This window comes from Xenopus tropicalis, chromosome 5, assembly GCF_000004195.4.
Source record: "Xenopus tropicalis strain Nigerian chromosome 5, UCB_Xtro_10.0, whole genome shotgun sequence".
Lineage (NCBI taxonomy): Eukaryota > Metazoa > Chordata > Amphibia > Anura > Pipidae > Xenopus > Xenopus tropicalis.
In genome coordinates this window covers 63,124,227-63,148,327 of record NC_030681.2, presented here as the reverse complement: position 1 = coordinate 63,148,327, position 24,101 = coordinate 63,124,227, and the positions used below count along the sequence as shown (strand labels likewise).

General features: G+C 41.3%; 1 protein-coding gene across 2 annotated transcripts in view; it reads left to right on the top strand.

The window, feature by feature from the left end:
- txlnb (taxilin beta) overlaps positions 1-24,101 on the top strand; it is a 135,758-nt gene that overhangs the window by 75,266 nt on the left and 36,391 nt on the right. For both annotated transcript variants that reach the window (XM_018094300.2, XM_002936957.5), the window contains 4 exons: positions 9,797-9,888; positions 12,799-12,969; positions 15,275-15,469; positions 19,675-19,794. In XM_018094300.2, coding sequence (XP_017949789.1) covers positions 9,797-9,888; positions 12,799-12,969; positions 15,275-15,469; positions 19,675-19,794 — 578 coding nt within the window. The remainder of the gene's footprint in view (positions 1-9,796; positions 9,889-12,798; positions 12,970-15,274; positions 15,470-19,674; positions 19,795-24,101) is intronic.

Here is a 24,101-nt window from a genome sequence, read left to right as displayed (position 1 = left end):
GTGAGCAACCCTCATCCATCCCCTCTGTGTATAGATAGACAGGGCTGAATGGTGATCCAATCTTATGCTGGGTATAGAACAGTACTGTAAGGAACCTACTCAATTGTGTTACCCGTGCCTGGGCACATACTAACATCTGGCCACACAATGTGGACCGTGATGTTTAAGTATTGCTCTGGACTAGGGTGCACGTAAAACCGCTCACTGCTAGCGGTCCGTGGATGTGCCTTTAACCTACGGTGTTTTGCCAATGCACACGGGACTCTGTGAGTCCACTCACCACTGGCGGGTTGCCTAGCAACCGCATAGAAAGCTGTACGGGGGTTGTGCCAGCATGGATCGCTATGGGAATTGGCAGCATAGAAGGTGTCTAGCCGGTAAGGGTATTTGCGAGTTGAGAAGTGTGCGCCCTAAGCAGGGGGGACCTAGTGCTTGCTGTGACTACTGTGCAATTTTGATCTCTGAGCAACCCTGACAAAACAGCGTTGCCAATTTGCGATCAGGAACAAGACTCTACCTGTTGTGTGTGATATTATGCCTATTATGCTTTGACCACAATGTATTCTTTAGTTCTTTTGGTTGTTCATTTTTCACTTTTATTTAGTTTTATGTTTTCACACAAGCTCACTGTATGTTGGGGTTGCCTAGCAACAAGTTTGGCGCCATTTTTGGGCTTAAATAGCATTCACTTTGCACTGTAACATTGCTGTCCCTGATGAAAGTTCCAACAGGAACTGAAACGTTGGACTAAATAAAGGACCTCATTTTCTTCACTTCTTCTGATGTCTCTGTGTGAAATTTCCTGCGAGTGCCATTCTACTCTGCTTATATATATATATATATATATATATATATGTATATGTATATATATATATATATATATATATATATATATATATATATATATATATATATATATATATATATATATAAAGAAAAAGAAGCCGCTCTCTCAGGACTTAGGTGCAAAAATAAAAAGTAATTTATTGAGTAGACGAACTGACGTTTCGGCTGAACACCTCAGCCTTTCTCAAAGTCAAAAACACATTGTGAATGCTAACATTAAATACAGTGACTGGCGGGAAAATACAAACAGAAACTGGGTGTGACGTCACAGTTTCACGTAGTCCAATACACATCAAGCGTGAAATACTCGTGAAATACTTGTGGCTACTTATACTCTCTGCTCCTTACATATACTGCTTCCCCCTGGTCGTGTTAACTGTAACCTCACCCCTGTGTCACTTTGTCTCTCACTACTTGTTACATGTTGGATAATCTCCTTTCAACTCAATATCTGATACATTGTTTGTTTATACGTGATACTTTTAGTTTCACTCTTTCTGTCCACTGGTATCGGTTCTTTCTTTAGGTGTTATGTTTATTGCGGCTGTACAAAGCATTTGTTTATACATAAACAATGAGACACGCAATCAGGAACAAGACTCTACCCCCAGACCCTTTATAGGTTGTCTTGGAGAAAATCCAGCAAGGTGGGAATATGACAACTGAAAGAATTGCGCTGAGCACCCATGCACCAGGTAAGGAGTGTGTTTCAGTGATTTGGTGAGGTTACGGTGACTGGTTTACGGGCTTTCATGAAAATCCCTTCCGTGACCAGATGGCACTTTCAGTAGCCATGCCATGAGCGCCAAGTTTTCCAGCCCCTGGTGGCAATGCTTGCCCTGGTGAAGGAGATCCAGTCTGAGAGGGAGTCTCCATGGTGGGGCTTTTGCCAGCGTTTGGAGGTTGAAACACCACGGCCTTCGTGGGCAAAATGGAATGAGGACTATGGCTGTTGTTTGGGAATGGGGAAGTCTGCGGAGGACTGGGTGGATCATGGGTATGGGGGGAAATATGTACACCATGTTAAAATATACAAATGACTACCCACGTGGTAGTGATTGCGTCAACTGCAAATGCTTGTGGGTCTCTGTATCTGGTGTGGTAGCTGGGGACATCATGATTAAACCAGGATGCCATAAGATCCACCTGGACATTGGCTATTACGGATCAGAAGGACATTTTGAATGATGGCACAAAAAAGAACTTGTTTAGAACTTTGAGGTCGAGTACTGGCCTGAATGAGCCATATTTTTTCAGAATGAGGAAAGTGTTGCAGGAGAAACCTGTCCTTCTTTCCAATGCTGGGACTGGTGGGATTGCTCTGAAAGCCAACATGGTGCTTTTGGCTTGTCTGAGGGCAAGTCTCTTTTGTGCCGTAGGGGGAGTATTTGATTCTAGAAACTTGCAGGGAGGTGCATGATGGAAATGTATCTTGTAGCCTGAAGAAACGATTTATGGACCCATTTGTCCATTGTTGTGGAGTAATAGGTGTCCCCCTACAGCCTCCTTCCTCTCGGGAGAGGCTTGTACTTCATGCGTCCTGAGGCTTGTCTGAGGTTTCCTTAAAGGGGTGCCTCTGTGAGTTACAAGTCAGTTTCCTGTTGGGCTGGTAGCCCTTTGTAGTGCATGAGTACAGTATTTGCTCTGTGGCCTTGAGCACTGGAGAGAGCACCGGGTGTAGTTGGTGGAATAGTGAAGCGCCAGTAAAGGGTAAAGCTTCTTTGAGGCTTGGTCAGCGCTGCAAGTTTTCATCCAGAGGACACGTCTGGCTCCAATAGACATGGCTGATGTTTTGGCTAGGAGTTGCAAGGTGTCCATGTCACAGAGGAGGTGGATTGCGTTAAGGATCTTGAATAGGTAACCGTGCATGTCAAAAGATTCATCTGTGATCACATTAAGGGCTTCTTTAAGGCACAAGACTGCCATTCGAGAGATACACTGCTGAGGCAACTGTAGGTTTAAAGGCTGAGTTGGCTGATGAAAAGATATTTTTTAGTAAGCTTTCTGCCTTCCTGTCCATTGGGTCCCTGAAAGATGTTCCGTCCTCTAGTGGGATGGTGGTGCATTTGGCACCGCATTTGAAAAAATAAATGGTGCAGTTCTTCATGGCGCCACTTTTGAAAAAATAAATGGCGCACCACTGGAATGTGGCATGAGTGGGGGTATCACGCCTACTGTCTGAGTGTGAACAGTTGCAGTTGGCTCCCATGACAGCGCTGTGGCTTGTCCTAGTGTGGGTATGTTGAGGCAGTTAAGGTATCGCTGTAACATATCATTATAACCTCTTCCCCTGGAGTTGGCAGCGCAGAAGAATGCCATATGTGCCCCTCAGTGTAGATATCCCAGGCAGCTTAGCATATATAGATACGGTGTACCTAAGTCAGACTATTAATAAGTATAATGCATCAAACAGGTGACAGCAAGGAAAATAACTGATTTAGTAAATTTCCTTACAGTATACAGGGCCCCCTCTAATTTAAATATCTTCATTTTTTTTAATGGTGCTACACACTTAACTCTTCATCTAATTACTACAGATACATTTTTTATAGGATTACTCTTTGCAAGTGAAGAAGTAATTCCTTAATTTATGTTTTTGCTGTTTTTTCTGATTGTTTCTTTACTAAACTTGTTGCAGTATTTATAGGTCCTAACAAAAACATCTGCCCCAAATAACTTATTGTTTAAGGCTTTCCTTTTAGTCCTATCAACTTTAAATTACATAGTTACATAGGGTTGAAAAAGACCAGAGTCCATCAAGTTCAACCCTTCCAAGTAAACCCAGCACACACAACCTATACTTACCAATCTATACTATCACATACATAAACTATATATACTACCACTAATACTAACTGTAGATATTAGATATCACAATAGATATTAGATATCACAATAGCCTTGGATACTATGCTTGTTCAAAAACTCATCCAGGCCCCTCTTAAAGGTATTAACAGAATCTGCCATTACCACATCAATAGAAAGGGCATTCCACAACCTCACTGCCCTCACTGTGAAAAACCACCTACACTGCTTCAAATGGAAACTCCATTCCTCTAATCTAAAGGGGTGACCTCTGGTGCATTGATCATTTTTATGGGAAAACACACAACACCCCCTATCTGCCTATAATCCCCTCTAATGTACTTGTACAGAGTAATCATGACCCCTCTCAAGTGCCTCTTTTCCAGAGAAAACAACTCCAACCTCGACAGTCTAACCTCATAGCTTAAAGCTTCCATTCCCTTTACCAGTTGAGTTGCACATCTCTGCACTCTCTCCAGCTCATTAATATCGTTCTTAAGGACTGGAGCCAAAAACTGCACCGCATACTCAAGGTGAGGCCTTACCAGGGACCTATAAAGAGGCAAAATTATGTTTTCATCCCTTGAGTCAATGCCCTTTTTTTTATACAAGGCAGCACTTTATTTGCTTTAGTAGCCACAGAATGACGCTGCCTGGAATTAGACAACTTGTTATCTACAAAAACCCCTAGATCCTTCTCCATTAAGGATACCCCCAACAAACTACCATTCAGTTGATAGTTTTCGTTTATATTATTTCTACCAAAGTGCATAACTTTGCACTTGTCCACATTGAACCTCATTTTCCAGTTTGCTGCCCAGTTTTCCAGTTTTGTCAAATCACTCTGTAGTGCAGCAGCATCCTGCATGGAACTTATAGTTTTGCACAATTTAGTGTCATCAGCAAAAATAGAAACAGTACTCTCTATGCCCACCTCCAGGTCATTAATAAACAAGTTAAAAAGCAAAGGACCAAGTACTGACCCCTGCGGTACTCCACTAACAACACTGGTCCAATTAGAAAATGTCCCATTTACTACCACTCTTTGTAATCTATCCTTCAGCCAGTTCTCTATCCAATTACAAATGTCAACTGCCATTCTAGCATCGAGGTTCCTGCTCACCTCCTCATAAAAGGCGACTAAATTAGTCGCCTTTTAAGATCTGTTACGCATAAAACCATGCTGGCACAAACTTATAGTATTGTGAACTGCAATGTATTCAAGTACCCTATCCCTTATTATAGCTTCCAAAAGCTTTCCTACTACTGATGTCAGACTAACAGGCCTATAGTTTTCAGGCTGAGAACGGGATCCCTTGTTAAAGGAACAGTAACACCAAAAAATGAAAGTGTATAAAAGTAACTAAAATATAATGTGCTGCTGCCCTGCACTGGTAAAAGTTGTGTGTTTACTTCAGAAAGTCTACTATAATTTATATAAATAAGCTGCTATGTAGCCATGGGGGCAGCCATTCAAAGGAGAAAAGGCACAGGCACATAGCAGATAACAGATAAAACACTATTGTATTCTACAGAACTTATCTGTTATCTGCTATGTAACCTGTGCCTTTTCTCCTTTTTTTCCAGCTTGAATGGCTGCCCCCGTGGCTACACAGCAGCTTATTATATAAATTATAGTAGTGTTACTGTAGCAAACACACCAGTTTTACCAGTGCAGGGCAACAGTGCATTATATTTTTATTACTTTAAAGCTCTTTCATTTTTTGGTGTTACTGTTCCTTTAAATAACGGCACCACATTAGCAATTCGCCAGTCTCTCTGCACCATGCCAGACCTCAACAAATCCTGAAAAATTAAGTGAAGAGGTTTGGCAATCACAGTGCTAAGCTCATTTAATACCCTGGGATGAATCCCATCCGGTCCTGGACCTTTGTTTACCTTTACATGTTCAAGTCTCTTTTGAATTTCCTCCCGAGTGACCCCTGTGAGAGAATTATTACCAGATACAATAGGTCGCCCCCTTTATAACGAAAGGTTAGCAATGGCTCCCCACTCCCCCCTACTTTGTCCATGTTGTTTATTCTGTTTATACTTACACTTATTGTTTTTGATTCTTGACTTGATTTAATTAGTGAAATTTTCAGCCTGAAAATTAGCGTTGAGAGGGCACAGTAGAGGCATTATTTTCATAAAATACGCGTTGCCATCGACAGTATTTGTATGTCCAATTTAGGGAGACCCAAGATCCCCTGACGAAGTCATGCGAGAACGTGACAAAACATGTTGGGTATTATGCGCTAGATTGCAGTCTTAGGGGCATATTTATTATGCTGTGTAAAAGACGGCGAGAAAATTCGCCACACATCGCCAGGTTTCGCCATGTAAAAATGGTGTAAAAACTGCGTAAAATCGGCGTAATTGTTTTACACGTTTTTTCTTCCACCCGAACTTATGGAAAATAATGGAGTAATATCCGGCGTTCAGATGGCGATCTTTTCCATTTATTTTACACAGTTTTTTACTCCGTTTTTTCAGCGAATTAGTTTTACATAGCATAATAAATATGCCCCTTAGTTACATAGAGACAGTGTTGGCGGGACGCGGCTCTTGATAGCCACATTACGTAGTAGGAGACCAAGGGGTGTGTGCAGGGGGAGAGGGGCACCGAAGACTCAAAGGGCCCAATGTGGTCAGACTTAGTAATGGCTCACAAAAGCCTCCCCTCGTTAACAGTGATGGCCATACTCTCTCCGATAGTTTTGATTTTGTGTACATGTGGCTCTTGATTGCTGCGGGAAACCAGTGGCGCTATTGTGGCTCTTGATAGCTGCATCAATATAGCCTTGTGTACTGCTTTGAGAACTGACTAGGGGAGTATACAATAACGGTCGATATTTATAAATAATTAACTTGCTACTTACTGCTTGTGTGCACAGCCTGTGGGTTGAGTTAGAAAGCTGTGGGGAGCAGGCTGTGTACCGTGTGTTGCCCTTTCCTGCTTACAGCATTTACCCTCCCCACCTAACCCTCTTATTGATTTGGTTCCAAACTTAGAGGGTGTCCCGCTTTGTACACAGTGTGTAAATAAATGAAATCGGCTCCTGTACATTCCATACTGGACTATGCTCTTGGTTTAATGAACTTAATTGTGGCAATGAATTGAGAATGAGCAGTATCCGGATTCAGCTTAATTAAGTGTGTTTTTAATCTAACAACTTGTTAATGGTCAATTAATTTGGGTCGCATGTGAAGTGTGTGATTTTAAAATTATTGATTTAGTAATAAAAGTTACATTTTAAGTTAAAGCACTAAATTTATTTCTTTTTTTTATTCAATTATCAATTGGGTGGCAGACACCTTGTGCTATCTGAATAAGTGCCAAATTTGGGTGGTGCTCTTTTCTTTATAAATATTGCAGAAGAGGTAGAGCTGCATAGTAGCCTTGAGAACTGGACAACTTGCATGAGGAAGGCATGACTGCCCTATCCCCTGTGACTTTGTTGCTGCTCATATGTCATCCTGTGATGGAGCTGCCCCTATGCATTCTCTGAAAGCAAAGATTGCATGCCGCAAAGTGCCTGGGCCAGTTGGTCCCCGTAAATACGCCAAGTGCCCCTGGATCATGTTGCAGGGATGCCTCTCTACTCCCATGTAGGGGTTTACCAAAAATGGGCCCTTAGGACAGACACCCCTAGGATAGGCCACAGGGTGGTGATAGTTAACAGAGACACTGGGATGACTGGGTTGCTAAATAGTTAACAGGGTGTATACCTGCAGTTCGGGTTATAGCCACAGGGTGGTGCATAGGACCATATAAGGGGAAGCAGCCATGTGCTGTAGTCAGACATTTTGGGGACTGCTCCAGGCAGGAGTACCCCAGGTACAGCTTAGTGATAGAAGTTTGGTAATAGGTCGCTCTAGGAGTGACATGTAGGACAACAGGAGTTTAGCATGGGCGGACATTGCCCCTCCAGGAGTGGTAGTGAGGTTAAGACCTCCCAGCGTTACATCTGCTGGAGTGCAGGGCCACAAGTGGCTAGGTAGGTGGACAAGGTCACCGCTAGCCCAGGAGGCTGGATTTGAGGGGGCTTAGGCGTGAGTACCGGAGTGGGCTGCCTGTGGTGAGGCTGCCTAGCGTGAGTACCGGGAAGGACCTCAAGAGGGGGTGCCTTCTGGCGTGAGTACTGGGGAGATCACCTAGAAGGGGACACTTGGCGCGAGTACCGTGAATTGCCCAACAGGAAAAGGCTCTCAATGAGTAGTAAGGAGATAAAGCCCTGCATGCTGTTTGATTGATATGTGCCACTCCTGGAGAGGTCCTGCCCTAATAAACCGATTCATCTGATTCATCACATTACTTGTGTATCTGACTCTTTCCTGCACCAAGGATCACCTACCTGCCGGTAAGCAACTACCCCAGGGAGGGGCAAGGTACCGGGGCTGTGTGTGGATCCCCAAGCAGAGGTACAAGTGAACAGTTAAGTTCCCAGGGTGTGGATTATAGTTCCACAACATCATCCCTGGGTGGAGGCACGCCATTAAAGGGAGGAATCCCTGCAAACCCCCATAGTAAGCGGGGGCTCAGGACTCCTGTAGCACCAAAGTACAGTAAACAGCAGGTAGCAGCACTAAATCTCCTAAAGTGGGCTACACCCATATAAACACACACTATCTATTTTAAATCTGACAGTAGAGAATAGGCAGGTAGAACTGGAGAACAGCAAAAACTTTTTCACAAATTCACTTGCACTGCATCAGTTAGCTCCTATTCCTATATTACACACATCTAAATTTTTTTCTCTTTTTTTTCTTATTTCTATATCTAACGAGGATCCACTAACTACAAACCCTCAGAGCAAAGGGTGCCCGCACAGCTCCTGACTGGGGGAGGGCTGGGGTGTAGTGATGAGCAAATCTGTCCAAAAATTTGTGAAACGTGGGTACCGCGCAACATTTTTTACGTGACCTGCAACTGCAAATTTTCTGCAGTGAAATTTTTTAGGAAGTTTCACTGAAGAGTTTGCCAATGGCATAATGTGAAATTTTGCTACAAATCCATGTCTGGCAAAAAAAAATTGCTCATCACTACTGGGGTGGGCTCTGGTCCTATTGGCTGTGAAAGGCGAGGGGGCAGATAATAATAACCATGCGTTTATTTTTCTGGCACAACGGAACACTTGTTGCATCAAGACATTTTAGCCCCAGATTTAGTTTGGTACTGTCAACACAGCAAATTTATCCACAAAACTGTATTGCACAAATTTATAAAATTGCCTGTATTGTGCTTTATAGTGTTTTAGTTGATATCTGGGCAATTCAAACCCCCTTTCCCTGAAGACTTACTCCCTTAAAGGAACAGTAACACCAAAAAATGAAAGAGCTTTAAAGTAATAAAAATATAATGCACTGTTGCCCTGCACTGGTAAAACTGGTGTGTTTGCTACAGTAACACTACTATAATTTATATAATAAGCTACTGTGTAGCCACGGAGGCAGCCATTCAAGATGGAAAAAAGGAGAAAAGGCACAGGTTACATAGCAGATAACCGATAAGTTCTGTAGAATACAATGGTGTTTTATCTGTTATCTGTTATGTGCCTGTGCCTTTTCTCCTTTGAATGGCTGCCTCCATGGCTACATAGCTTATTTATATAAATTATAGTAGACTTTCTGAAGTAAACACACAACTTTTACCAGTGCAGGGCAGCAGCACATTATATTTTAGTTACTTTTATACACTTTCATTTTTTTAGTGTTACTGTTCCTTTAAGACTTGCCCCAAACTTGCAGCCTTTATTTGCAATAGGAAATTAGCCTTTAAATGTAGCATACTCTTACAATGAACTTGAATCTGTTTCATCCTTTAAACATATCTGTGGGCACAAACTATTGTTAAGTGATCAGCTTGTAACTTTATAATATCACTTTAATAAAATTATTATACTCATTAAAAAAAAAGTTGTTCCATTTCAATTATACCTTGGCATCAATAGTTTTTCAGTGATATATGCTATGTACAGTTCAACGACAGTTTAAAGGTTGTAAGTTGGAAAATGTTGCCTTCAACTTTGAGTCATTATATTACATTACTATTAGTATTACAAAGCTTATTTTGAAGCCCAGTTTTTTTTTCTGAAGACGTTAAAAATGTAAATGTATTGTTGCTATTATTATTTCTTTTAAGGCAAAGACGCTACACTGCTTCTACAAAGTGTTAACAAGCTGAGCACTGCAGAGGAGAAGATAGAAGCACTGATAAAGAAGTATGCAGAAATGGTTAGTACTGCATTTGGTAGGCCTTGTGGATTTAAAATATGCATGGACTTAATTTGTTGAATTACAGTATATTCTTTCATATGCACAGAGACTTGCTTCACTTACCTATTTTTATGAAGAAAAAAAAAAAAAAATATATATATATATATATATATATATATATACAGTATATATATATATATATATATATACAGTATATATATATATTTTTTTTTTTTTTTTTTTTTCTTCATAAAAATAGGCCTTACCAAGGACCTATAAAGAGGCAAAATTATGTTTTCATCCCTTGAGTCGACCCCCTTTTATATACAATACAGCACTTTATTTGCTTTAGTAGCCACTGAATGACATTGCCAGTAATTAGACAACTTTTTATCTACAAAAAACCCAGATCTTTCTCCATTAACGATACCCCCAACAAACTACCATTTAGTAGATAGCTCACATTTTTTTCTACCAAAGTGCATAACTTTGCACTTGTCCATATTGAACCTCATTTTCCAGTTTGCTGCCCAGTTTTCCAGTTATGTCAAATCGCTCTGCAAAGTGACAGCATCCTGCATGGAACTTATAGATTTGCACAATTTAGTGTCGTCAGCAAAAATAGAAACCGTACTTTCTATGCCCACCTCCACTCTTTGTAACCTATTTTGTAACCTTCAGCCAGTTCTCTATCCACTTACAAATATTAGGGCCAATTCACTAAAGTGCGTTAAAGCGTGCGCTATTTATAGCATGCGGTAAAATTTTTATCACGTCTAAATTTTCGCGACTTAACGCACGATTCACTAAAAGCATACTTGTGTTAATTTACACGCGATACTGCATGCGTTATTTTAGTCGCAAAGACTTTTGTGTGGTATTTGACGGTACATGCACTAATCAATACACCGCGTATAAATAGTCGCCATGTTAGCCATTGACGGAACGTGCGCTAATCAACGCCCCGCGTATAAACAGTCGCCGCATATAAATAGTCACCACATATAAATAGTAGCTGCATATAAACGCACGCCATGTTAGCCATACATGCCAATACTCGCGGAAAATTACTGTACTGAAAATGACCATTTCCCTGCAAACTGGAGGATGCATCACTCTAGGGTCAACACATACTTGAATAAATAACACTGCAAAGTCCATATTGTGTTGCCAAAAGCTCATTAACTGTACTTTTCTATAATTACCGCCTGCCTCAAGTAGGTGTTAATTTCCGCACGGACTAATGCAATATTTAGCGCGTCTAAGTGTTTGTGAATCATTTTATTATTTGTGTGCGCTAATTAACGCATGTGCGATGTGCAACAATGCCGCGGTAATACTGTAGTGAATCGTGCATTAATTTTTGCATCTATTTTAACGCAAAAAATCGTGCAATAAAAATTAACGCACTTTAGTGAATCGGCCCTATTATGTTCTAAGCCAATCTTCCTCAATTTGATCATTAACCTTCTGTGAGGTACTGTATCAAACTCTTTAGCAAAGTCCAAGTAGATGACATCAGCTGCCCTTCCAGCATCGAGGTTCCTGCTCACCTCTTCATAAAAGGCGACTAAATTAGTCTGGCAAGATCTGTTACGCATAAAACCATGCTGGCACAAACTTATAGTATTGTGAACTGCAATGTATTTAAGTACCCTATCCCTTATTACCCCTTCCAAAAGCTTTCCTACTACTGATCCCTTTTTTAGTGGTGGAAAAAATGTTTACAAAACAGATATTTATATTTGTGCACAACAATCATGTACAATGGCCCTTTATGTACAATGGCCCTTTATGCAAACAGTCATCTCATTTGCAAATATTTGTGAGTAATGTGCATCCTGGTGCAATTCACACAAAAAAAGGAAGGATGAGCACACCAGTGAAATATTTAGGTGTTAAGGGGAAAATATGCACAACCATATGCAAACAAATATGCACTGCATGAAGTTTATAAATGAACCACACAGTCTCTCACTGTAAGAATTTCCAAACTGACCTTAAATGAACCCAGTAGCCATCCCAGCAATGTGTTGCTGTGTTCTATGTACTGCAACTGTCTACATACCAGCAAATTATTCGGCTTTATTACCTTTAAAGTCGAAAAAAAGGTGAAGGGGGTGCCAAGTGTTAGGCACCCCTAGTTATTCTTATTACTTACCCAATACCCCAGGACAGTGCTCCTGGTTGCATAGAACTGAACCAGCCCTACATCTGTAAGTGAAGCATGCAATGTTCTTGCACTTTTTTTTCTTCTTTTCTGGGCCCAAGCATTTTCACTTGAGTAAAGAAAGCTGAACAAAACCAGATCCACTGAATAATGAAGAAGCAGAAGATGATCACTCTCTGGTTGTCCTATAGGAATACCCCAGGCCAGTACAGTTTGTAGCCTAACATTTGGTACCCCCAAGTGATTTTACCATTTTCTTCTGCTTTAATGTGTCAAGACAGATTTTCCATGTGCAGGGTCAGACTGGGGGGTGCAGAGCCCACCAGGGCTGCTGACCCAGGGGCCCGGCAGGTGCTCCCACCAGCCACGTCCCCCCGCTGAACCTCTTTAACCCCCTAAAGGGTCCCCCACCCGAGTCCTCCCCTGAGCGTGTATAAGTTTAACGTGCCAGGGGAAGAACTGTCGGCTGGGGGAGCACTGCCAAGGGTTGGGTCTGGGCTGCCGCACCCACTAGGGCCGGTGCCCACCGGGTTTTTTCCCGGTGTCCCGGTGGGCCAATGCAACCCTGTCCATGTAACATGTATTCTTGGCTCAGTCAAATATCAAGAAGCTTGGAAAATGAGTACACTTTATGCACTAGATGTCATTCTGATCCAGTTGGTATGCACAGGTTACCTGAGTGATCTATCATTGACCCTTTGGCTAAGAAAATGAAATATTGCAGAGTCTCTTATTCTAATTATTGCCTAACTTCACAGCTTGAAGAGTACCGTTCTGAACAAAAGCAGCTGAAGTTGTTGCAGAAGCGCCAAGTACATCTTATAAAGGAGAAGGACCAACTTCAAAGCGAGCACAGTAAAGCCATCCTTGCTCGTAGCAAACTGGAAAGTCTATGTCGAGAGTTGCAGAGACATAACAAAACATTAAAGGTAAATTTATTTTAGCTTCTGAAATAGATTTTAAACGTGATATGTTAGGTCATGGGCGGGGAGGGCGAGTGGAAGAGCTCAAAACGAACTCGCCAGTGATCACTACTGGGAATCGTATGATCCCAGGAGGCAGCCCTTAATTCTTAAGATGCCAATTTTCTATTTAGGATTACCCAATACCACATATTACTATATTTACTATATCTACTATATAATATTTAGATGAAGCAGGGTTTTACACATGAGCTGGTTTATGCAATATATTTTTTTATAGAGACCTACATTGTTTAGGGGTATAATTTTCCTTTTAGCACTTCAGTTGGGTCATTAACTGTGACCTGTACCTTGTGCAACTTGTGCATGTTTCAGATGTGCAAGTTAGGGAGCATCAAGTTAATATAGGGGAAAAGTAACATAGTAAGTTAGGCTGAAAAAGATCATATGTCCATCAAGGTCAACTTTATATGCCTATTTATAACCTGCCTAACTGCTAATTGATCCAGGAAGGCAAAACCCCTTCTGAAGCCTCTCTAATTTGCTGCAGAAGGGAAAAAATTCCTGACTTCAACATGGCAATTGGACCTGTCCCTGGATCAACTTGTACTATCTCCCATAACCCTGCATTCCCTTACTTCCAACCCCTTCTTGAAGCTATCTAATGTATTAGCCAGTACAATGGATTCAGGGAGAGAATTACACAACCTTACAGCTCTCACTATAAAGAACCCTTTCCGAATATTCTCCTTTCTTCTAATTGGAATGGGTGTCCTTGTGTCTGCTGGAAGTACCTACTGGTCAATAAAGCAATAGAGAGATTATTATATAATTCAGTCAGTCTTTCTTCATAACTGAGGCTTTCCATACCCTTTACCAGCTTAGTTGTCCTTTTCTGGATCCTCTCTAATGCAATAATGTTCTGTTTGAGCACTGGAGACCAAAACTGCATGGCATATTCTAGATGGGTCTTTACCAGTGATCCGTAAAGCAGAAGAATTACCCCCTCCTCCCGCGAATCTAAGGCCTTTTAATACAGCTTAAACCCTTATTTGCCCTTGCAGCTGATGTCTGGCATTGCTTACTACTCCTGGGTTCTTCTCCATTATGTATTTCCCTAGCAAAGTCCCATTAAGGGTGTAAGTGGCTTGTATATTTTTATATGCCATATGCATGACCTTACATTTATCAACCTTAAATTTCATCTGCCACTTAGCCGCCCAGATTGTCAGGATCCTGATGGAATTAATTGGGTTGCAGAGTTTTGTGTCATCTGCAAACACTGATATATTACTTATAATACCCTCCTCATACCCTCCCCAAAGTCTTTAACAAGTTAAACAAAAGTGGACCCAACAAAGAACCCTGAGGGACCCCACTAAGAACCTTACTCCAAGAAGAGAATGTACTATTAACAACCACCCTCTGTACTCCATCCTATAGCCAGTTTCCTACCCATGTGCAAACTACTTCACTAAGACCAACAGATCTTAGTTTAGAAAGCAGTCAATTGTGGGGCTCTGTATAAAACACTTTGGCAAAATTTAAATAGATCACATCTACTGCACTCCCACTGTCTACAGCTTCTTACTTACCTCATCATAAAAAGCAATTAAATTTGTCTGACATGACCTATCCTTCATAAACCTATGTTGATTACTGCTCATAATGCATAATGCTATTCTCAAGAACATACTGACCTAAAATTTGCAGAGATCGTAATCCCTTTTTAAATATAGGAATTACATCAGCTTTCCAGGTACCATACCAGATGAAAGCAAGTCTGAGAATCAGGAATAGAGGCCTGGCTAAAACTGAACTTAGCTCTTTTAGTACCCTAGGGTGTATTGTTCACATTAATTTTGAGTAACCCTTTATGTACCATATCCTGCATCAGCCACTGTAATAAAGATCATCTCCTTAAAGGAGAACCAAACCCTAGCCCCTCCTTACCCCTCCTACACCGCCCACTTAAAAGCTCCTTTCCCACAGCATATATTCTGTTCAAATGTTTCCCTGTGTGCAACCTGCTATAAATCTTTTGAGTTGCACAGCAGAGTTTATAGGCATTGTATTTCCTTGTCTTCAGATCCTGCGCAGCAGAATTATGGCAGGTTAGCACACAGGGAAACACTGGAACTGAATAAATGATGTAGGCAGGGAGGGAGCATGGAGGAGTGGTCTGAAGATGGGCAAGGTTTAGTTTTCTTTTAACATAATTAGCAATCATTTTCTAAATGGCATTCTTCTTAACAAGGCCATAGGGCTGTTACTGTTTTATAATAACAGAATGACTTTGCGTTGCATACAGGAAGAAACCATTCAACATGCCCGGGAGGATGAAGAAAAAAGGAAAGAGATTACTAATCATTTCCAGTCTACACTGACAGAAATCCAAACTCAGATTGAACAGCAGAGTGAGAGAAACACCAAACTTTGCCAAGAAAATGCAGAGCTGGCAGAAAAGCTCAAAAATATTGTTGGTCAATATGAACTAAGAGAGGAGGTGAGATAAAACAGCTGCTTAACCCAATTAGGCTAATGTCAGTCGAGGCGTAGGGCAGATATTTTCGGCAAGCAGAAAAGCGCTTGCTGAAAATACCGCCCTACGTCTCCTACATGTGCCTGCACCCGAATGAATGGAATACGCTCGGGTGCAGGCACGTGTAGCCGAAATACGCACAAAAACGCGAGACTTTCAAACTCTTGCGTATTCCATTCATAGTTACATAGTTACATAGGGTTGAAAAAAGACCAGTGTCCATCAAGTTCAACCCATCCAAGTAAACCCAGCACACCCAACCCACACCTACCAATCTATACACTCACATACATAAACTATAAATACAACCACTAGTACTAACTGTAGATATTAGTATCACAATAGCCTTGGATATTCTGATTGTTCAAGAACTCATCCAGGCCCCTCTTAAAGGCATTAACAGAATCTGCCATTACCACATCACTAGGAAGGGCATTCCATAACCTCACTGCCCTCACCGTGAAAAACCACCTACGCTGCTTCAAATGGAAGCTCCTTTCCTCTAATCTAAAGGGGTGACCTCTGGTGCGTTGATTGTTTTTATGGGAAAAAAGAACATCCCCCAACTGCCTATAATCCCCTCTAATGTACTTGTACAGAGTAATCATGTCCCCTCGCAAGCGCCTCTTTTCCAGAGAAAACAACCCCAACCTCGACAGTCTCACCTCATAGCTTAAATTTTCCATCCCCTTAACCAGTTTAGTTGCACGTCTTTGCACTTTCTCCAGCTCATTAATATCCTTCTTAAGGACTGGAGCCCAAAACTGCACTGCATACTCAAGGTGAGGCCTTACCAGGGACCTATAAAGGGGCAAAATTATGTTCTCATCCCTTGAGTCAATGCCCTTTTTTATACAAGACAGCACTTTATTTGCTTTAGTAGCCACAGAATGACACTGCCTGGCATTAGACAACTTGTTATCAACAAAAACCCCTAGATCCTTCTCCATTAAGGAAACCCCCAACACACTACCATTCAGTAGATAGTTTGCGTTTATATTATTTCTACCAAAGTGTATAACTTTGCACTTATCAACATTGAACCTCATTTTCCAGTTTGCTGCCCAGTTATCTAATTTTGTCAAATTGCTCTGCAAAGCAGCAGCATCCTGCATGGAACTTATAGTTTTGCACAATTTAGTGTCATCAGCAAAAATAGAAACAGTACTGTCTATGCCCACCTCCTCCAGGTCATTAATAAACAAGTTAAAAAGCAAAGGCCCAAGGACTGACCCCTGCGGTACTCCACTAACCACACTGGTCCAATTAGAAAATGTTCCATTTACAACCACTCTTTGTACTCTATCCTTCAGCCAGTTCTCTATCCAATTACAAATATTATGTTCTAGGCCAATATTCCTTACTTTGATCATTAACCTTCTGTGAGGTACTGTATCAAACGCTTTAGCAAAGTCCAAGTAGATGACATCAACTGCCATTCCAGCATCAAGGTTCCTGCTCACCTCCTCATAAAAGGCGACTAAATTAGTCTGGCAAGATCTGTTACGCATAAAACCATGTTGGCACAAACTAATAGTATTGTGAACTGCAATGTATTCAAGTACCCTATCCCTTATTACCCCTTCCAAAAGTTTTCCTACTACTGATGTCAGACTAACAGGCCTATAGTTTTCAGGCTGAGAACGGGATCCCTTTTTAAATAACGGCACCACATTAGCAATCCGCCAGTCTCTTGGCACCATGCCAGACCTCAATGAATCCTGAAAAATTATGTGAAGAGGTTTGGCAATCACAGCGCTCAGCTCATATAATACCCTGGGATGAATCCCATCCGGCCCTGGACCTTTGTTTACCTTTACATGTTCAAGTCTCTTTTGAATTTCCTCCCGAGTGACCCATGCGCCAGTAGCTAAATTACTAGAACTGGGCATATTACAAGGGAAGCCTTCATTATCTGGCTCCTCAGATGTATAGACAGATGAAAAATAAGAGTTCAAAATTTCAGCTTTTTCCCGTTCTCATCAACCAACTTACCCCCCCCGTGATAATAAAGTTCCCACCCCTTCTTGCTTCATTTTTTTACTATTCACATAATTAAAAATAATTTAGGATTCTTTTTACTCCTAGCAGCAATATCCCTTTCCATTTCTATTTTAGCTTGCTTGATAGCTTTTTTGCATGCTTTATTTGCTTCCTTGTACCTGATGAAAGTTTCTGCTGTCCCAGCTAACTTGAATGCCCTAAAAGCACGTTTTTTCTTACCAACCTCTACAATAACACTTTTATTCAGCCATAAAGGTTTTCCTTTGCGATGCCTTTCCTTGCTTACAAGGGGGATATACTGTTGTGTATACCTACAAAGCAGGTACATGTAGGAGTCGTAGGGCAGAGTTTTCAGCAAGCATTTTTCCGCTTGCTGAAAATATCCGCCCTACGCCTCGTCTGACATCAGCCTCACTCTAGAAACAGACATAAAAGTTACATAGTTAATTTTGGTTTAAAAAAAGGCATAAATGCAACCCTTTCAAATGAACCCCAGTGCGTATACACACATATACATAAATACATACATACAAAGACCTGTTATACACTCCCATCACAACATCACCTGGCAAGACATTCTATAACCTTAATGCCCTCACTGTGAATATTTATGCTGCATCAAATGAAAATTCAGTTTCTTAAGTCTAAAGAGATGTCCTCTTGTTCTTTGGTTATTTTATGGGTAAAAATCCCCATTTATCTGTCTATAATCTACAGTTTGGCCATTTTCCTATGGGCCAAACTTAAATTATAACCTGTGGGAAAATCATAGAAGGAAAGTACCGTATTTTTCGGACCATAAGACGCACCGGACCATAAGACGCACCGGACCATAAGACGCACCGGACCATAAGACGCACCAGTTTTTAGAGAAGGGAAATGAAGAAAAAAAGATTCTGAAACAAATAGTGTCCTAAAATATTTTATGTGCATTAAAACCCAACCTGTACCAGCAGCACCCAACATGTTGCCCCCCACCTGTAACAGTAGCACCCAACATATTGCCCCCATCTGTACCAGCATATAGCCTACAGATATACTTTAAGAAAAGTTTTTTTACTTGCCCGTGTGGTCTCCGTGCAGGGCCCTCCTCTATTTACCGGTGCTTAGCTCTGGCGCTGTGCGCATGCACAATGACGCGCATGGGGGAAAAAAAGTGCGTCTTATGGTCCGAAAAATACGGTATATCCCTCCCAGAAATTAAGGCTGATGTCAGACGAGGCGTAGGGCGGATATTTTCGGCAAGACCGCTATTTTTGGTTGTATTTGGGATATCAGCTGTATGAGTTTAAGCAAGACTGCTATTTTTGGTTGTATTTGGGATATCAGCTGTATGAACTTTTATTTGCTGTCAAGCCTGCTGTGTTAAATAAGCTCACACTAGAACTCAGCTGGAATCCCTGTGTACCTGTCTCTTACTTGTGTCAAAGGAGCTGCCGCCTCTACCTAAAGAGCTAAATTCCCCCACCTTATAAACCGCGCGTACTGATGTCAGAATGCACAGTTTATAACAACTAACACATCTGTCTGCGTCTCGCTCCAAGCAGCTAGTTTACCACCCAGTCCCCCTCCCACCTTCCCACACTTCCTCACTATACAAGGCGCTGTCACTGGCATCTCCTGTCTCACTCCCTCTCAAGCATTCGTCCTTCCTTCCTTGTGTTGCCCCCTCCCTGTCTCCCTTCCCCACCCCTCCCTCTCCGGTCCTGTTTCTTGTGCCCTCCCTCCGCAGTGTCCCACCCCTGCCCCTCCCTCTCTGGTTCCTCTCCATGTGCCGCTTCCTCTCTGATCTCCCTCGCCTGCCCCTCCTTCTCTGGTCCTGTTTCTTGTTCCTCTCCCTCTGTGGTATCCCACCCCTCCCTCTCTGGTCCTTCTCCATGTGCAGCTCCCTAAAGAGTACACATGTCCCCTCGCAAGCATCTGATCACCTGCTCCTGTTTTTCCCACTTTGCACAGGGCATACCCTTCCATCAATAAATGAGCCATGAGATGCAGTGCAGATGCATCTATAGTTATATAGCTATAATGTTAAAAAAAAAAATTGCTGCAAGTAGCAACAAAATGCCACATGAAAACTTCCATAAATGCTTATTTAACAAATAAAAGGTCACTTTAAAAATATTCAAGTGAGATTATTTATTATCACTTTGTTTGTTTATTTGCAGCATCTGGATAAAGTATTTAAACAGAGAGATCTTCAACAGAAATTGGTGGATGCCAGACTAGAGCAAGCCCAAGAAATGATGAAAGAAGCAGAGGCAAAACATAAACGGGAGAAAGACTTTGTAAGAGAGAACAATTTATAAATACGTGTTAATAGTAGTTTGTTGTGTCTGAAAAAAAAATACTGTGTAATTGGGATATGTAATATAAGGTGCAAAGTTTGCTACAGTTCTTTTCACCTACCAATATTCAGGTAGTATTTTCTGTTCACCTACTTAAAAGCAAACATCTCATCTGTTGTTATGAGTTACTACACCTGGGCTAATGTTGTGCCTTTTATGACATATACAGACATGTTATTAATTTCTATATAAAATATCTCTGCCACGGCAAGTAATATGATGGCAATTGCAATACAATAATTATTGTGTTGTATATTACTATTATGAAGCACTAATGGAAACCTGTTCTGTTGTTTATTGAACTGCACAAAGCAGCTGCCCCAATGCCACAAACCTGATGCCTTTTTGGTATCTGAGCAGGTTAAGGGGGGAGCGCATTGCTAGTACAAAGGGCACTATTGTGCTCTCTGCAGTAAAACTTTTAATTTCAGGTAGTTCATGAAGCTTCTGGTAATAACACTGATAATAATACTGAATTCATCTGTAGCATTAGCAATGTTCCCCCCCGACCTGCTCTGATACCAAAAAGTCATCAGGTTTGCGGTATTGGGGGGCTGCCTTGTGCAGTTCAATGAACAACAGAACAGCTTTCCATTAAAGCTCAAATAAACTGGTAAAAGGGATTGAAGATTTAAACTATGAGACTAGACTCTCAAGGTTGGGGTTGTTCTCTCTGGAAATAAATGCAATTGCAAGGGGACATGACTACTCTGTACAAGTACATTAGAGGGAATTATAGTTACATAGAATTTAAAAAAGACGAGTTCATCAAGTTCAACCCTTCCAAGTAAATCCAGCACACAAACCTATACTGACCTATCTATACACTCACATACATATATGACCATATATACCAACATCAATACTAACTGTAGATTTAGTAGTACAATAGCTTTGAATACTATGCTTGTTCACAAACTCATCCAAGACCCTCTTAAAGGCATTAACAGATTCTGCCAGCACAACATCACTAAGAAGGGCATTCTGAAACCTCACTGCCCTCACCATGAAAAAGCACCTACACTGCTTAAAATGAGAGTTTGGTTCCTCAAATCTAAACGGGTGGCCTCTGGTGTACGCTGGTCATTTTTATGGGAAAAAAGAACAACCCCTATCTGCCTATAATCCCCTCTAAATTACTTGTACAGAGTCATGTCCCCTTGCAAGCGTCTTTTTTCATAGTTTAAATCTTCCATCCCCTTTACCAGTTTAGTTGCACTTCTCTGCACAATCTCTCCAGCTCATTAATATTCTTCCCAATATCCAGCCCAAGACTGTAGTACATACTCAAGGTGAGGCCTTACCAGGGACCTATAAAGAGCCAAAAATATTTTTTTATCCCTTGAGTCAATGCCCTTTTTTATACAAGACAGCACTTTATTTGCTTTAGTAGCCACAGAATGACACTGCCTGGTATTAGACAAAAGAAAAAATATGGCCATAAAGTTGCACCTCCCCTTCTTGGATGTCCAAGACAAAGTTCCTAATTAAAATATAACTTTTTTTTTTTTTTAAGTATAAATAAAATGCACACCATGAGTAGGTTTAATAACTGAATATTTGAAAAAATAAAATCTATTAAAATTATCAAAAACAGCACAGGGTTACCTGGTAAGGGGGATCAAACTCCCAAGGGAGAAAAAAGGCTGTAAACAATTGCACTACTGTGTTAGTCTAGAATAAATATGGAAATTGAACGGGTGGTTCAAAAAACCATTAATAAGAAGAAAAACAAATATTTCAGAGATGTGAATGATTATAATGTGGGGACAGTCTTTAAATGGAGCTGTACAACTTCTAATATGACCCAGATTTCACATAGTGATACATCAATGTCTGATAAATCAGGGGATGAAGGTCAAATTACATCTAATGATCCTAATTCCTCAGGTGTGTCTGCTCCTTTTTTAAGAGCGATTAGGAGAGGGGGTGCGAGAGTTAAGAAGTCGCGACAGATGGGCCTACCCTAGATGGAACTACTGGGATCGGGGACAGAACAGGAGAAGGAGGGTTTGAGTTAATTGAACATTATTAATCTTAGTGATGACGTTCTTACTGATACACAGGAGAAATTATTATCTAGAGGTTAATCCTTTTCTCCCAGTAATAATGTGAAATGTTTTGAATTATATAATGACCTCTTTCACTTTTGCCGCAAATAACCGTTAAAAAAGTTTTTTGATAAAGGCAACTCTGGGGGCAACAGTGAAACCCTTAATCCTCTCATGTTAACTCCAGAATCAGATCTAAACAAACTATTAAAGGGCAATAAAAGGTTAATATAAATTAAAAGTAAGTCTAAAGGCATTCTTTTTAAGTACTTATTGCATATCTAAATTCCCAGATCCCTGCTTGCTTCTCTGAGATATGGTGCTGTGAAGACTACAGTGACATCACTAAAATCTCTCTGTTCCTCCTGTAGGCTGCCAGCGGCAGTCTTCCTATTCTCTGAGCATGTGTGTAACTTGATCCTGTCTCCTGTTCTGAGCTACACATGCCCACCAGCCAATCAGAAGCGTATCTGGCAGAGGGGGGGGGGTGGGTAGGGAATGAAACACATGTGCAGTATGAAGCAAGGAGGGAAAGGAAGGGAGAATACCTTTTTAGAGATGGCTGCCTGTTCTAGAAAATGTGAAATAAGTGTGACTGAGTAAATATTTGATTAGGTGAGCCAAAAGTGTGGCGTTTTTACTAAACAACAGAAGGACTATTGGGCAGTATGCTTTTTAAATTTTGACTTGCATTCTCCTTTAAGTGAACAATTTCAGGAAGAGAATACAATTAAAGAGCCGTTTCATCCCACCCAAAAATACTAGCTCTGCGGTAACCATCTTTGGAGAATTGGTTATAAGAGATTTGATTGATCTGCCTCAATTTGGCATAGACAATCTTTCGAGAGAAAGATCAGCTATAGGTGAAATATCTAGATGGGACGACATGGTCATTAAACCCTCAGATAAGGGAGGGAACATTGTGATATGGCCAAAGATCAATGTAACAAAAAATGCCTTACCGGCACGGCGGGGACGCCCGCCGCGCCGTCCTCCTCATGCGCCGGCTTCCTCATAGTGGGCGCGCGCGCGCGCTCCCACATTTAAAGGCGCATGCGCGCTGGCGCGAATTTCAAAGATATTTAAAGGGACGTTTGTTTACATTTTGTTGCCCGTGATAGAATTTGATTCTGGTGCCTTCCTGAGCCTTGTTCCTGTTGTGTTTTCCTGTTTTTGACCCGGCTTGCTCCTGACTATTCTGATTATCCATATCTGACCTCGGCTTGTACTTTGACTACGATTTCGTCTCATCCTGCTGTATTGATTACCCGGTTTGACCCTTGCCTGTCTGACTATCCTTGATTGCTGCCCGCCCCGACCTAGCCTGCCTGACGACGACCTTGTTTAACCCTATTTGTACCGTGATCTTCGGCCTAACTGACTTTCTACAGTCGTGCCCCATTGCTAGCCAGAACTCCTGCTTTGCACCTCTCGTATAAGTCCAGGTGGCATCCGAGTAGCTGAGGGCTCCTCCCGAAGCCAAAGGCGGTCACGCTACTGGTGAAGCACGAGCCGAGACCAGGGTGCTTGGCACTTGCTCTGGTATTGGGTGCCGACCGTGACAATCATGTATCTCACAGATGCCTTGAAACAACTTAATGACACTAATTGCTATCCTAAGCTTCATAGTGATCCCACTGATAACTTTAGAACAAAATTTAATTCCCTAATTAGCAATGCCTTCCATACTGGTCTCTTAAATAAAAACAAATTCAAAGCTTTGACAAATGTGACATCAGTCACTCCCACTTTCTATATGCTACTTAAGGTGCATAAAAATGTAGTGAAACCTCCTGGTTGCCCTATTGTATCTGGCAATGGTTATTTCTGTGAGAAAGCCAGTCAATATATTGAAAGAAAATTACGGAGTTCTGTAATGAATCCTCTGTCATACATCTGTGATACAAGGGAACTTCTGTGTAAATTAACAGATGTAACGGTTGAAACAAATACAATTGTAGTAGGTTGTGACTTGGAATCTTTATATTTGTCTATTGCCCACCAACATGGGGTATGAGCAATTAGTTATTTTATGGAGACCGAAATTAAATGGGATGGCCAATATATCGATTTTCTCTCTGAGCTCCTTGAAATGTATGAATCACAATTATTTTGTGATTTGTTTGTTCCATGATAAATTCTATTTACAAACTAGGGGTGTGGCTATGGGTGCTGTCTTTGCTCCCACCTATGCCA